At 44.5% G+C, this 16,805-nt stretch overlaps 1 protein-coding gene across 2 annotated transcripts in view; it reads left to right on the top strand.

The window, feature by feature from the left end:
- Positions 1 to 16,805, top strand: part of LOC106587232 (CD276 antigen) — a 73,501-nt gene that overhangs the window by 7,222 nt on the left and 49,474 nt on the right. Inside the window, exons 1-2 of one of the 2 annotated variants that reach the window (XM_014175427.3) lie at positions 1,148 to 1,359; positions 4,780 to 4,875. In XM_014175427.3, the coding sequence (XP_014030902.3) occupies positions 4,830 to 4,875 (46 nt within the window). In that variant the 5' untranslated portion in view covers positions 1,148 to 1,359; positions 4,780 to 4,829. Of the gene's footprint in view, positions 1 to 1,147; positions 1,360 to 4,779; positions 4,876 to 16,805 lie in introns of those variants that run through there. The other variant, XM_014175426.3, reaches the window with a different exon arrangement.

Below are 16,805 nucleotides of genomic sequence, written 5' to 3'. Positions count from 1 at the left end.
ACTTTTTCCCCACTTACAATCGGTTTTATCAAATAAAATTTTATTCACCAAGCCGATGTAATGTCATTGTTGTTTTACAGAGGGTTACAATGCAATTATACTTTCTTTACCCATATCTCAATGTCTAAACTTCTATATAAGGCTTTGCTTTTTATTTCTCCTTGAGGGTAGAGTTATCATCAGACCAGTGGTTCAATACTACGTTAGAGGACTTGTACTTCAGAACCACTGGTCTGATGCTGCCTATCATATGACTGTCAGAGCAGAGCAGCTGGGCTTTCTTGGCAGGTACAGCATCCTGGAGGGATACGATAGTCTTTGATACTAAGCTGGCTAGAGAGGAAATTATAACCGACGTTGGGGAAAGACAAGAGAAATACTTCATACTTAAAATGGAGGGAAAAGCACGAGCAATATCAGACTTTTCCAGAAAACACCTTAAGTTTAGGTACTACCATTTGTGTACGTGATACCACAACCTATAAATCCGCAACAAATGTAAATGGATCTGCTGAGTGAAGATAGAGTACAGATTTATTGTACTCGTTAGTGTGCTGAAATAATTCCTGCCTTATACCTGTCTCAGGCTGCAGGTGTGGTCAAATGACTTTGATCTGACCTCTGACATTAAGCTGGCCAAAATAAATTGGGTAGTGCAGGGAGTGAGGAAAAGGGGGATTTACCAGTCCTGGTGGAGAAGTTAGACAGGGGGAAGGGAAATAACGTTGAGTAGTTCAATACAAAAAAATGGGAATGCCAGACAGCCTCGACAGACAGTGGCTTTCACACTGCTTACCAGTCATACTCAAGAATGTCTGAGTTCATATGGGCTGAGCTAAGTGAAACTGAATAAAACAGGAACTGAACAATGTGTCAGGAAATCTGACCTGTGACTATGAAAAGCTCTTAGGTATGTCATCTGTTTGTTGTAATGTTTTCTATGCATGCCATGAGGGTATGTTATGACACATACAATGCATCAGCCTTGCCATGAATAGCCAGTGATCAGGACAAATATTTCTAGATAGTAAGCTCCCTAGTCCCTAGTCCTAGCGTGCTAAATTAATTATGGGCAGGCTGGCTTCTGCTGCCTGCTCGACAGCTGTCCAGACCAGAGATACAGACAGATAGACTGACAGACAGCCAGGGTCCAGGGAACAGTCCTATTATGGAAGTAGCTTTGTGTGGAAGTTACCTTTCTACCCGCATCCTTTCTTTCTGCTGAGCTCATCTGGAGACTTCATGGAAAGTCTTTCATCATAGGTTTTCATCTAAGCCAAGGAATTAAGCTGGTGACCATAGCAGTGTTGATGTGAATCGGAACATTTGGCAATGCACAAACCTGGATAGTTGGAAACGGTTTGTAATTAATTTATTACACATGCATTTAGCTCTCTAACTGTAAGAAGTAGGCTATGTTTACATTGGTTATGATTGAGTATTTGGTGGGGAATTGTTTCGTTCTATCTCAATAACGTTGTTAATAGCAGTACAAACCGAAGTGCGTGTCAGAGGCTTCTACTTTTCATCTTTGTGAACAGACAAATCTGGTCACCATAGGTGAAGACTGCATTAACCATACCTCTTAGTGTACCATTCCCTTTTGTGCTGTCTGCTTATGTTGTAGCCTGCCTACCCACAAGCCACCTGATACCACGCCGTCATGTTGAACCCAGTTGGCATTACCCATTATAGTCCTTATTCTCCCCTCACAGCCTCTCTCTCTCTCTGGGGGTTGTCAGCAGGGTATGCTAGCTGTGTCAGGATTCAGGAAGGGAGGGAGAGAGAATAGTGGGCAGGAGAGGGCATGAGTGTTGAGGGAGAATACAGTACAGGATATACTGTATGCCAAAGGGAAATGAGGAGTTCAATAACAGAGCGGAAACAGATCTCAGTTTTCCTGGAACAATATGCAATAGAATAACTATACACATAATTAAATTGTATGTAGACAGTATCCTTTTAATCATAATCAGTATTGTCCAGTCTGTGAGGTCTGTGCTATTATAGTATGCTGGATAGTTTTAGTATTTTATTTTAATATTGCAAGTATTTTCCCGGGCTTTATAGGAGTATTTCACTAGTTGGTCAGTGTCCACCCCTCCCGTCTATGTTCAGTATCCCCAAAACGTTTATATTCACACGATTGTTGTGCCCAGCTGTCATTTTATAGTGTTTATTCTCATTTTCCTTATCCAATTTTATGTGGGCCATGGGTAGTGTATACACACACACAATCCAGGGTTTCTATTATGAAAACGTGGCGCCGGACATTTGACCTGCAGCATTTTAATTTACTGGACATTTGAGACATTTACCTGACCCATATGCATTGGGTGCGTAACCTGATTAGGGCGTGCCACGGTGCTCAGAATGACAGAAATCACATTTATATTATGGTAAGTCATATTAACAGAACATGCAAGTCGAGGATGCAATGATGTGTGTCCTTCTTCCCACACAATTTGAAGATGTTAGAATTACTGTCCACATGTACTTTTCCTCGAGTACGAACCGCCAAATCCCAAGCCTATGGATAGACGGCGCGTGAGTTTCAAGTTTGGGGAAGCATATTTTCACCATGAAACTGCACCTTTATAATAAAGCATTCCATGCATCATTGCATTTGCGAACTTATGTAAGATATCTTACTTAAATTTTTTTTTTTTTACTATATTTGTAATGTGATGAGTAGATTGGATAGTCATAATTTAGGCTAACAATATCATTTAAATCCCTGTTTGCAAAAAAGACCAGTCAATCATGGCTGAGCGCGTATAGCGTAGAGACGTGGGCTATAGGGTATGTAAGATACGTTTCTTATTTCATTGCATGGGAAAAACACATTTTATGCATTTCTTCTACACTTTAAAGTATATGACTGGAGACATTAGCAGAATCTTTTTTAATACGACAAATTACAGGGTAGCCTGCTCTGCTGACACTGATAAACAGATCAATAAAAGTGACGTCCATATAACGGGCCTATGAGAAGGGGAGACACAAATAGAATATGACGTCCATCTAAACTGGAGGAGGAAATTATTGTCCAAAAACAATGTCCCTATACCGGGACGGTTGAGCTAACGTGCGCTAATGTGATTAGCATGACGTTGTAAGTAACAAAAAATGATGTTACTCTATCTGCACTGTCCAATTTACAGTAGCTATTATAGTGAGAAAATACCATGCTATTGTTTGAGAAAAGTGCACAATGACAACAAACCTTTATCACGGCAACTGGTTTGATACATTCACCTCTGAAGGTAAATAATGTACTTACATTCAGTAATCTTGCTGTGATTTTTCATCCATAGGGTCCCAGAGATAAAATGTAGCGTAGTTTTGTTTGATAAAATCAAGTTTTAAATTCAAATGTAGGAACTGGGTTCTACAGTTTGAACCTCTGCTGTATCTGGTTTCAGGAAGAGTAGCTGCTGCTTTTGCAACAGCAAATGGGGATCCTAATAAAATAGCAAATACTAAATACACCCACCCTGCCCGGCCATCTAGATGTGTGAAAGTTAGTGAACTGTATAAGCTAATGATCCATCTTGTATGACATTCCTGGGAGTGTGTAAACTTAAATGTTGTATTACCATATCATCATTTGACCAATTCGGTACATTGGCAGACTTGATACAAAATATTGTCCAGTATTGCAATGCTTCACTGGATCATTCTGAAACTTTGCACACACACGTCTGCCATCTAGTGGACAAAATCTAATTTGCTCCTAAACTGCAATATTATATGATGGCCTTTCTATTGTATTTCAAATATAATAAAATAAAAATATATATTTTTTTCAGCTTTTCTGTTGTTTTTTTTTAAGGCCAAAAGCCAGCTATTACTGGCTATTGGAAACCCTGACACACACACACACACACACACACACACACACACACACACACACACACACACACACACACACACACACACACACACACACACACACACACACACACACACACACACACACACACACACACACACACACACACACACAGTGTCTCTGCCTTCTCCCATCAATAGAGTGGTGGAAGACAGGAGACAGTTTTGTGTGGTAGGAGTCAGTAGAGTTCTAATGTTTTCCCATTGGTGGGCGTCCTGAAGCCACTAGATGAATAACTCGGCTGTTTCCTGTCAGAATGGAAGTTCCCTTCACTCAGCTCTAATGACCTGAAAGAAATGCCTTGTAAAGCGTACAGCTCTTTTACTCGCTCTCTTTCTCTCTCTCCCTATCTCTCCCTCTATCAATTCCATTTCAATTTCAATTTAAGGGCTTTATTGGCATGGGAAATATATGTTAACATTACAAATTAACAGTAAACATTATACTCACAAAAGTTCCAAAAGAATAAATACATTTTAAATGAAAATAAATAAACATAAATATGGGTTGTATTTACAATGGTGTTTGTTCTTCAATGCTTGCACTTTTCTTGTGGCAACAGGTCGCAATCCAGCTCTCTCTCTCTTTCTCTCTCTCTCTCTCTCTCTCTCTCTGCCTTTCTCTCTCTCTCTCCCTCACTCTCCTCTCTCTCTCTCTTTTTTTATTTCTCTTTCTATGTCTCTCTGTCTCTTTCTCTCTCTTTCCCTCTCTCTTGCAGGATTTCCCACAGCACACGCGCTGGTTTAATGTTTGATTTAGTTGACATGAGCAGTAGCTGTTTGCACTCCCCTGTCTTTCTTTTGATGATTTCTTGTCTGAAATGTTATATTTAAATGAATTGGGCCAGAGTGAATCGGATCATGTCTCTGTGTTTGTTTCCACAGTGCTGTGCCTGACGAGGCTGACCCGCGCTACCGAGACCCCCAGGAAGACCATGCTGTCCCTCCTGCTGCCCACTCTGCTTGCTGTGCAAGCTCTCGGTGGGTGGTGTCCCCCTGTCCCCCTCCACAGCCCGCCATTACACAGAGATCAAAGCTACCACCAAGTGTAATTCCACCGCCATCTAAACAATACGCTCAACAGGGTTTTTTAGTCATCCCCTTCAAAGAAATTACAAGGAAGACAAAACAACAGCGCAAATAAATATCCTAAACAGTGCAAAAAAAGTAAAGACAATGAAAACTTTACAGAACGGGAACATTTAGAACATTATGACTTAATAGACGGAAGATTAGATTTGGACAGGAAAATTGGTTGGGTTTGTCCTTCTCTAGCCAGAGCTAGAATGGAGCCCTGGGGTAGTTAGTAGGGTGAGGTCCTGCCTGAGAAGAGACTTGCAAAGAGTGTCGTTTTTCTCCAGTGAGTCAGAGAGTGTGGTGGGGGAGTCAGCCTCTTGTGTTCCAGTAAGAAGGGGGAGTTGTGGTTGGTGTAGCCTGGGCACTAGGCAGCGGGGTTGTTGTAGTGCTCAGGGCAGTTTGCTGGAGTCAGCAGTCAGACAGAGACTCTGAGAGTGAGAGAGCTAGGAGCAGGGCTTCATTAGGGCCTAGTACTGTTCCAGTTAATGGGTCTCTGGCCTGCTCATTACTGGCTGTGGCGGCTCCCTCGGCCCTCGCGCTGGGAGGCGAGAGGCGTCTCGGACCGATTCTGTGTATCTCTTTAAGTTGTAGTTAATAATGTTTTTACCTCACAAACTTTATGATTGTCCTTTATTGAATTACTGGAATTTACTGTTGAATTAAGGGTTTACAGTATTAGGTAACACTGTACAGCATGTTTTAGTTCATACTCTTAAGTCATGTGCTTTGAAAGTCTGTCGATAGAGACAAACTGTCATGTGGAAATAGTGAGTGGGTGTGCACATGTGTATGTGCTGATGTGTGTGTGTCTGTATCTGTGTGTGAGACCTGGGGTCCTCTGTTGTCTCCAGTAGGTCTCTGATTAGGATTATAGGCCCTTGCTAATCCCACTTGTCTTCTACAGTGTCTCTCCTCTACTCCGCCATTAAATAACCGTAGCAGTGTCACTCCTGTGCTGCACCATTAAATACCCCTATCTCCACACAGGATTACACTCTGAGGCTGCCACATTGCCGCTGCACTCTCCCAAGACAACCTCTAGTTGAGTACAGAGGTAGAGTCCTCGTCTAAACTGTTGGTGTGTAACATTGTCCTGGTGCGTAAAATAAGAAAATGTTGCTTAGCACAGCTGTTGTCAGTTCTTCTGCAGAGGGACTCGTCCCCAATGGAATTGTTGCTTAATGTGGCGGTGACAGGTTTCTTTGTTTCAGTATACATATACACTGAGTATACATGACATAAACTGACCAGGTGAAAGCTATGATCCCTTATGGATGCCACTTGTTAAATCCACTTCAATCAGTGTAGATGAAGGGGAGGAGACAGGTTAAAGAAAGATTTTTAAGCCTTGAGACAATTAAGACATAGATTGTGTATGTGTGCCATTCAGAGTGTGAATGGGCAAGACGCAAAATGTAAGTGCCTTTGAACGGGATACGGTAGTAGGTACCAGGCGCACCGGTTTGTGTCAAGAACTGCAACGCTGCTGGGTTTCCCGTGTGTATCAAGAATGGTCCACCACCCAAAGGACATCCAGCCAATTTGACACAACTGTGGGAAGCATTGGAGTCAACATGGGCCAGCATGCCTGTGGAGTGCTTTCGACACGTTGTAGAGTCAAAGGTGTCCCTAATGTTTGCTATACTTAGTGTACTTTTAATGCAAATCAAATCAAATTTTATTGGTCACATACACATGGTTAGCAGATGTTATTGCGAGTGTAGCGAAATGCTTATGCTTCCAGATCCGACAGTGCAGCAATATCTAACAGGTAATATCTAACAATTCCACAACAAAACCTAATATCTAACAGTGACAGACAGAGCTGCTAAGATGCAATAGATAGTATAGAATAGATAGTGTAGTATACATTATACAGTATAGACATATGAGCTCAGTAATGTGAGATATGTAAACATTCTTAAAGTGGCATTATTAAAGTGACAGGTGTTCCATTTATTAAAGTGGCCAATGATATCAAGTCTGTTGGTAGGCAGCCGCCTCTCTGTGCTAGTGGTGGCTGTTCAACAATCTGATGGCCTTGAGATAGAAGCTGTTTTTCAATCTCTCTGTCCCAGCTTTGATGCACCTGTACTGACCTCTCCTTTTGGATGGAAGCGGGGTGAACAGGCAGTGGCTTGGGCCTTCCTGTGACATCGGGTGTTGTAGGTGTCCTGGAAGGCAGGTAGTTTGCCCCCGGTGATGCGTTGCGCAGATTGCACCACCGTCTGGAGAGCCCTGCACTTGTGGGCGGTGCAGTTGCCATACCAGGCGGTGAAACAGCCCGACAGGATGCTCTCGATTGTGCACCTGTAAAACTTAGTGAGGGTTTTCGGTGACAAGCCACATTTTTTCAGCCTCCGGAGGTTGAAGAGGCGCTGTTGCACCTTCTTCACCACACTGTCTGTGTGCGTGGACCATTTCAGTTTGTCGGTGATACATACACCGAGGAACTTAAAGCTTTCCACCTTCTCCACTGCTGTCCCATCAATGTGGATGAGGGGTGCGCCCTTTGCTGTTTCCTGAAGTCCACGATCATCTCTTTTGTTTTGCTGATATTGAGTGAGAGGTTATTTTCCTGAACCACACTCCTAGGGCCCTCACCTCCTACCTGTAGGCTGTCTCGTCATTGTTGGTTATCAAGCCTACCACTGTCGTTTGCAAACTTGATGATTGAGTTGGAGGCCGTTAATAACCCTGAATTGCACTAGGCTAGTAGCAGTACTCTCAGTGGGGTTGTTCTGAGGTAACAGGCAAGCAACAGCAGCAGCAGCAGCACATTAAGTAGGCCTAGCATCCAGGCTCCATAAGCAGCATTAGCAGCTGAGAGGCAGTAGAGCCAGTAGTGTAAAGCAGAAGCATTAACAGGATGCTGTCTGGCTAATTGCTTGTTGTCATGCTCTCTGTTCTGTCAGCACTGCCACCAGCCTGCCAGGCCTCTGCCATTTGCTGCGGCTTGCGCCCACCTGCCCGCTCTTAGCATCTCCATGTTAAAAGGGAAATTGTATTCATGCAAATGAAAAAATGGCAAGCTGACCTGGATTCAGTTTTAATGACTAGAGCTGGGAGGAAATTCTAATGAATTAGCATAATTGAATAGATCACATCTAGTGTGGCAGTCAGAGAGCAGCAGACATTATGGCAAGGCCCTGAAGCGTGTAAATATCCTGCTCACGCCCGCATCTCTGGTGTACCCTTTGAGGTCTGCTAACTAGGAATGCCCTCTCCCTGTCCTCCTTTTCTCTTCACAGCAATTGATTCTGTAGAGAGGGGACTCTTTGGCCCGCGCAGAAATTCAATTTCGGGTTATTACCCCATATCAGTGATGTTCTTGCTAATTTGATTGTGGCCAGTGAAGTATCCTTTTAAAAACAATCGAGGACAGGCTCGACAAAGATTGCTTCCGCTGCGATGCATACATAATGCCCAGTCAGTCTACTAGCAGGTTGGCTACTGCACTGAGCTACTGGCCCCTCCCTCTCTCTCCACGCTCACTCTGCACTGTAGCCTAGCCATTTAAACAGAGTGCATTACCCATCAAGCACCTCATGATTATTTGAACAAGTCCTAAAAAAGCTATCTTGTGGGATCGCTTAAACATTGATGCGGGTAACGTGCGGAGATTGCAGTTCTGCGTAGTGAGCGCTGAGCGGGACCTGGGGGCTGCTGGGGCCTGGAGCCAAATATCTTTGTGTTTAGTGGGCTGTGATGAGCAGGATGAATGACCCACCACCACCGCTCTAATCTGTGCCTGGAAAGCAGCATCCTTGCTTGGTGCTGAGTAAGAAGCTTCCCTGCCTGACACACAGAGAGAGGAGACACTTACCTACAGGTTGTTACCACAGTTACCGGGTGCTTCTATGGTTACAGGGCCCCGAGTGAGGTCACTGTGTCTCAGGAGAGGCGGGGTCAGGTGTTGCCATGGTTACAGGGCCCTGAGTGAGTTCACTGTGTCTCAGCAGAGGCGGGGTCAGGTGTTGCCATGGTTACAGGGCCCTGAGTGAGGTCACTATGTCTCAGCAGGAGACGGGCTCAGGTTAACATCCAGATACACGCCCCAGCCACTGAGCCTTTAACCTCTTAACCCCCTGCATTAATGTAGACATCCACTGCTCCCCGACCCCTTCATAAGGCAGAACAAAATTACAGCCTGAGATTTGAGCAAGGACTCTGCCCTCCCAGACATGGTTTTGGTTATTACCAGGGCCAGCAGGTGTCAAACACTTGTCTATCTGAGGGATTAGAACCCAAACCTTTGCCACCCCTACGATAACACAGTTTGGCTTTCTGATCAACTTAGCTTGGTTTTTCTGTAATCGTATGCATAGCGTATAGGCTCACCTTAACCCCAGTCATTTGGATTAAGCTGCACAAACTCAAATCCACCCCACCCCCTCCTGCTGGAATGGATTTGCTCCTATGGCTCGCTCCTCATACTCATCCCAGGTTGTGTTCTCTCTCTTCTCTCTCAGGCAGGTGGTGGAGGAAGGTTAGGCTTGTCCTTATCTCCCAGGCAGCTCCTCTGCAACTGGCCCCCATTATCTGCCTGTCAGAGCCCATTAACAGCTTATTGACGGGATATGAGACCAGCTCCCCCTGATAAAGCACCCGCCCGCCCTGTCTGTGGAGAGAAGAAGATGGAGAGAGCATAAACGACAAATGAGAGAGGGAGAGAGAGGGAGAAAGAGAGATAGACAGACAGTCAGGAGAAAGGAAGTGTGGTGCATCTTGATTTATTACGTTGCTGAAAATAAGCAACCTGAGCTCCTGTCTGCTCCACTAGCTATCTGCACCTCATATATCTCTCACAGACAGAGATGGCTTTCACACTATGATGACTGTAGCCCAGATATGGGGAGACAGTGTTAAATTGGTAAATGTCAGGAGTGACCCCATTATTCAAGGCTCAGAGACCTACATAATCCCCTCCATTTTGTGTCTCTCTTTCAGGAAGGGAGGAAAGGCTCAGCTTTAGAATAGATTCCCTATGTGTCGTGAGGGCTAATTCCGAGCAGTGTTAAGCTTACCATGTCTAAACTACTACTACATTTCTCAATGTATTCCAGATGTTGGTTTTTATTTGTGTTCCCCTGGACGTATTTGAAAGGTTTTGGGCTTGGACAGTGTGATTTAGAAACGCTTTGAAGAAAGGCTTTAGTTGGCATGTTTGAACAACAACATTTACGGAAAGAATAGCTGTTGTGAAAGGGCACTAAGCATCTGTGAACTTCCTGTTCTTTTGATATTCAGGTGGGTCATTCGTGTAAAGACCAACAAGCCTGCAGCTGCAGTACTTTTGTCCACCCAATGGGGGCATTATTGCCACAGCTTTTTAAGCAGCTCACTACTTAGCCAGACAGAACACTAACTACACTGCCTGTGTGTGTTTACTTAGTTAAGTCAATATTACCATCGCAATTTGCCTTCCAGTGTATGTATGTCTGTGCACTCTTATCATGGCTGTTCCTTTATGCCGTGTTCGACAAAGGAGCTTTACCATATCTCTGAACATGTGTACCTAAGATCTTCTAATGAACAGTAGTACTGGTAGCTCTGCCGTCTGTTATCAAGCAGGGGTAATTTAACCTCTGTGTAAGGTGCCTAGGCCTAGTAGGTGATAACCTATGTGCTGTTCAATGTTATTAAGCACAGTTCACTTGACACTGAGTTCTACTGTGTGTTTTAAATGTAACTAGGCAAGTCAGTTAAGAACACAGTTTTATTTAGGGCAGAACAGCAGATTTTTACCTTGTCAGCTCTGGGATTTGATCCAGCAACCTTTCAGTTACTGGCCTAACGTTCTAACCACTAGGCAACCTGCCACCCCTTTATTGGAGAAGCAGTTATGAACCAGGGTTATTGAACAGTGTGGGTTATTGCATCAGGAGCTGGAGGGAGATGGAAGTTGTGGTCTTATTGAAGCCCTTGTGTTTAACAGCCCAGGTTATTAAAGGGATCCGGTTATTACAGGTTTAGGTATTTCTGTTTAGGGTTGTGTTCCATTGACCAGGGTCAACTGAATGGCAATGGAACATCAACACTGAATGTGTAGGCTATGTATTGCATTCTACTAGATGTGGATACGGGGGTACATTCTATTGAACCGAGGGAATTCAACTTTAGTGATCGCAAGCAGAGTGAGATGTTAATGTGTTTGTGTGTGCCTACGTGTAGGTGTGTGTGTGGGTGTCACTGAACACGGTGATTGGGACCTGACTGTTGTGGAGCAGTACTATGACAGTGGATATTGTAGTGTCAGAATGCCCTGTGTCTCAGACTGACTCTCACAGTGCTGTGGAGCTGTCAGGAGCCAGGACTGAGCTGAATAACAATGCCCTCTGCTTGTGTGTGTGTGTGTGTGTGTGTGTGTGTGTGTGTGTGTGTGTGTGTGTGTGTGTGTGTGTGTGTGTGTGTGTGTGTGTGTGTGTGTGTGTGTGGGTGTGTGTGTGTGTGTGTGTGTGTGTGTGTTTGTTTGTGTGCACCTGCCTGCGTCTGGAGGACGGAGGTGAGATGTCACTGCCGCTGTGGCTAAGGAATTTGTTTACCAAGAGTCATGTTGTGTCACCTTGTCAGCTGCCTATGTATGAAGCCTGTGGTTCTCCTGTCAGCCTGCTGCCTGCCATGCTGCTTCACACTCAGCAGGCCCCTCAGACCCTCTGCTCCACTCATCTGTATAGCTTAGTTTAGCACTAGCCAGGGCTAATCTGTACTAGCAGGGATATCCATGCAGCGAACCATTCACTTAAGCTCACAAGTTCCGGGTGGCTCTCTAGTAGGGCTGGGAATTGCCAGGGACCTCACGATACGATATTATCTCGATACTTAGGTGCCGATACGATATGTATTGTGATTCTCACGATTCTATATGGATTGCGATTCAATACTGGGATTTTATTATGATTCCATGTTCCAGACATATTGCTCACCATATGTCTGCTGCAGAGGGATGAGAGAGAGCCATGTGAAAAATAGTTTTCAAATAAAAGTGCTGAAAACACTACTATCCTGATATGGAACTGTGTAGATTTTTCCCCCATCACTACTCTTGAGGCTGCATCTGTACTGGTGAGCTTAACACTAGTCTAGCCAGGGCCCAGTGACAGCATCACTGTTATCTTGAGCTGAGGTAGGGGTTGAAGAGACAGATTAGGGGAGCGGAGGGGATGAGGGGAGTGAGTGATGTAAATATCCAACAGGGCCATTGCTAGCTTGCCTGCCTACCTGCCTCTTCCTCCCTGCCTGTATGTCTGCCCTCCTTCCTCCCTGCCTGCCTACATGTCTGCATGTCTGGCGCTCCGCTCTGAGGGAAGAGTGCCAGCCAGCGCTCACGGGGCTTTAATGAGTTTATTTCATGTCGGCTGTGAAAGTGCACGGCTCTGTCTCTCTCACAGGCACTCAAACAGAGCTGGGACCATAAACACAAAGTGCAGAGTGTAAATCTGCCCTGCCGTCCCTCCCTCCACCACTCTCTGCTCTGAGCATCTCTTTATCGCCTCTCAGGGGCCGGGGAGAGCCCTTAACCCTCCTCCCTCAAATAGGGAGACACCACCTCTCACAATACACTTTTTCAACCACAACCTCCTAGACCAAATGTTTTATTTAACTAGGTAAGTTAGTTAACCTCTATGGGCTAGTCAACAGCCAGTGTAATCCCGTGGCGCGATATTCAAATACCTAAAAAATGCAAAAACTTCAATTTTACACCATTTTAAAGACAAGACTCTCGTTAATCTAACCACACTGTCCGATTCCAAAAAGGCTTTACAACGAAAGCAAAACATTAGATTATGTCAGCAGAGTACCCAGCCAGAAATAATCAGACACCCATTTTTCAAGCTAGCATATAATGTCACATAAACCCAAACCACAGCTAAATGCAGCACTAACCTTTGATGATCTTCATCAGATGACAACCCTAGGACATTATGTTATACAATACATGCATGTTTTGTTCAATCAAGTTCATATTTATATCAAAAACCAGCTTTTTACATTAGCATGTGACTAGCATTCCCACCGAACACTGCCGGTGAATTTACTAAATTACTCACGATAAACGTTCACAAAAAACATAACAATTATTTTAAGAATTATAGATACAGAACTCCTCTATGCACTCGATATGTCCGATTTTAAAATAGCTTTTCGGTGAAAGCACATTTTGCAATATTCTAAGTAGATAGCCCGGCATCACAGGGCTAGCTATTTAGACACCCAGCAAGTTTAGCATTCACCAAAGTCAGATTTACTATAAGAAAAATGTTATTACCTTTGCTGTTCTTCGTCAGAATGCACTCCCAGGACTTCTACTTCAATAACAAATGTTGGTTTGGTCCCAAATAATCCATTGTTATATTCAAATAGCGGCGTTTTTGTTCGTGCATTCAAGACACTATCCGAAAGGGTAAATAAGGGTTACGAGCACGGCGCATTTCGTGACAATTTTTTTTGAAATATTCCATTACCGTACTTCGAAGCATGTCAACCGCTGTTTAAAATCAATTTTTATGCAATTTTTCTCGTAAAAAAGCGATAATATTCCGACCGGGAAATCGTTTTTTATTACAAAGAGAGTGAAAGTAAAAGCATGCTATCCCCTCATGCACGAGCCTCAGTCTAATGGCCCTCTGATAGAGCACTTGCCAAACGCGCTAATGTGTTTCAGCCTGGGGATGGAATTACATCGTTCAGCTTTTTCCCGCCTTCTGAGAGCCCATGGGAGCCGTAGGAAGTGTCACGTCATGCCAGAGATCCCCTGTATTTGTTAGAGATGATCAAGGAGGGCAAGAAATGGTCAGACAGGCCACTTCCTGTAAGGAATCTTCTCAGGTTTTGGCCTGCCAAATGAGTTCTGTTATACTCACAGACACCATTCAAACAGTTTTAGAAACTTTAGGGTGTTTTCTATCCAAATCGAATAATTATATGCATATTCTAGTTACTGGGCAGGAGTAGTAACCAGATTAAATCGGGTACGTTTTTTATCCGGCCGTGCCCAAATACTGCCCCCTAGCCCCAACAGGTTAAGAACAAATTCTTATTTACAATGACGGCCGACCGGGGAACAGGGGGTTAACTGCCTTGCTCAGGGGCAGAACGACAGATTTTTACCTTGTCAGCCTCGGGATTCAATCCAGCTACCTTTCGGTTACTGGCCTAATGATCTAACCACTAGGCTGCCTGCCGCCCCCAAAGCAGTTATCACAAATACAGTGAGGGAAAAACATATTTGATCCCCTGCTGATTTTGTACGTTTGCCCACTGACAAAGAAATGATCAGTCTATAATTTTAATGGTAGGTTTATTTGAACAGTGAGAGACAGAATAACAACAACAAAAAAATCCAGAAAAACGCATGTCAAAAATGTTCGAAATTGATTTGCATTTCAATGAGGGAAATAAGTATTTTACCCCCTCTCAATCAGAAACATTTCTGGCTCCCAGGTTTCTTTTATACAGGTAACGAGCTGAGATTAGGAGCACACTCTTAAAGGGAGTGCTCCTAATCTCAGCTTGTTACATGTATAAAAGACACCTGTCCACAGAAGCAATCAATCAATCAGATTCCAAACTCTCCACCATGGCCAAGACCAAAGAGCTCTCCAAGGATGTCAGGGACAAGATTGTAGACCTACACAAGGCTGGAATGGGCTACAAGACCATCGCCAAGCAGCTTGGTGAGAAGGTGACAACTGTTGGTGCGATTATTCGCAAATGGAAGAAACACAAAAGAACTGTCAATCTCCCTCGGCCTGGGGCTCCATGCAAGATCTCACCTCGTGGAGTTGCAATTATCATGAGAACCGTGAGGAATCAGCCCAGAACTACACGGGAGGATCTTGTCAATGATCTCAATGCAGCTGGGACCATAGTCACCAAGAAAACAATTGGTAACACACTACGCCGTGAAGGACTGAAATCCTGCAGCGCCCGCAAGGTCCCCCTGCTCAAGAAAGCACATATACATGCCTGTCTGAAGTTTGCCAATGAACATCTGAATGATTCAGAGGACAACTGGGTGAAAGTGTCGTGGTCAGATGAGACCAAAATGGAGCTCTTTGGCATCAACTCAACTCGCCGTGTTTGGAGGAGGAGGAATGCTGCCTATGACCCCAAGAACACCATCCCCACCGTCAAACATGGAGGTGGAAACATTATGCTTTGGGGGTGTTTTTCTGCTAAGGGGACAGGACAACTTCACCGCATCAAAGGGACGATGGACAGGGCCATGTACCGTCAAATCTTGGGTGAGAACCTCCTTCCCTCAGCCAGGGCATTGAAAATGGGTCGTGGATGGGTATTCCAGCATGACAATGACCCAAAACACACGGCCAAAGCAACAAAGGAGTGGCTCAAGAAGAAGCACATTAAAGTCCTGGAGTGACCTAGCCAGTCTCCAGACCTTAATCCCATAGAAAATCTGTGGAGGGAGCTGAAGGTTCGAGTTGCCAAACGTCAGCCTCGAAACCTTAATGACTTGGAGAATATCTGCAAAGAGGAGTGGGACAAAATCCCTCCTGAGATGTGTGCAAACCTGGTGGCCAACTACAAGAAACGTCTGACCTCTGTGATTGCCAACAAGGGTTTTGCCACCAAGTACTAAGTAATGTTTTGCAGAGGGGGTCAAATACTTATTTCTCTCATTAAAATGCATATCAATTTAATTTTTGACATGTGATTTTCTGGATTTTTGTTGTTGTTATTCTGTCTCTCACTGTTCAAATAAACCTACCATTAAAATTATAGACCAATTATAGATCATTTCTTTGTCCGTGGGCAAACATACAAAATCAGCAGGGGATCAAATACTTTTTTCCCTCACTGTACTACAGTATTTGTGCTAACTGTGTTGTGTTTGTTGGAGATATCTAAAGTTAAAAGCAGAAACAATACCAGTTTGCCCAATCCATGTTTCACCTCTGAAGGAATAGGACATCAGATGCTTACTCACAGTTTCCATGACGTCAGAGCTAAAAGCCCCTCCCCCTGGGTGCAGTGAAGTGGGTGTGAAACGCTGTGCTCTCCTGCTGCTCTCAGTCTGTCTGAGAATGTCTTTCAGTGTGTTAACATGCTGCACCAATGTCCTACTGCACCCTTACCAGACCGGCACCAGGAAGAGGGTCACTGGTTAGAGGAGGGAGAAAGAGATTGAGGGAGAGAGGGATGAGTACCTATCTCTTCCCTGACTTGGGCCCTGTCCTGAGTTAGGGGATTAGCGATGGGCTGCAGTGCTCTCCCCTCCTGGATTGTTTCCTGATATTATCTTTAAGTGCATGCTCAGAGCTGCCCTCTCACTCTCCTTCCTCTCTCCTCTCTTCCATCATTTCCCCCCTCTCTGCCCTCTCTTCCCTCTCTCCCCCTCTCCAATTCTCTCCCCCTACCTCCCTCTCACCTCTCTCTCCCTCCTCTCTCTCCTCCTCTGTGAACCCATTGGAGTGAGTCATTCCGGTCTGCTCTGGGAGTGATCTAATTGCTGTGTCTCCTCCCTCCTCTGTGTGCATTCCTCTGTGGGGGCCGTCACTTCCACTACAGTCCTACCAAAGTGCCTGTTGCCTATTCATTACCCAGAAAGCACTACAAAAACACGCACGCACACAAACTACTAGAACGTTAGTCTGGTAGACAGCCATACAGCCCTACAATAAACCCTGCTACTGTAATGGTATGCCATGATTACTGGATTGGATTGTCGACTGTGCTGTGGCACAGCAGAGGAAGTGTAGTCACATTATGGGGCTATAGAAAAACATCACACCACTGTGTTGATGTCAGTAAATTAAAAAGCTGCTTAGTGATTTTCACAGGGGATGGGAGGAACTATAGTGCATCACCTA

Source organism: Salmo salar, chromosome 26 (genome assembly GCF_965601325.2).
Source record: "Salmo salar chromosome 26, fSalSal1, whole genome shotgun sequence".
Classification (NCBI taxonomy): domain Eukaryota; kingdom Metazoa; phylum Chordata; class Actinopteri; order Salmoniformes; family Salmonidae; genus Salmo; species Salmo salar.
This window is presented reverse-complemented; position numbering and strand designations above follow the sequence as displayed.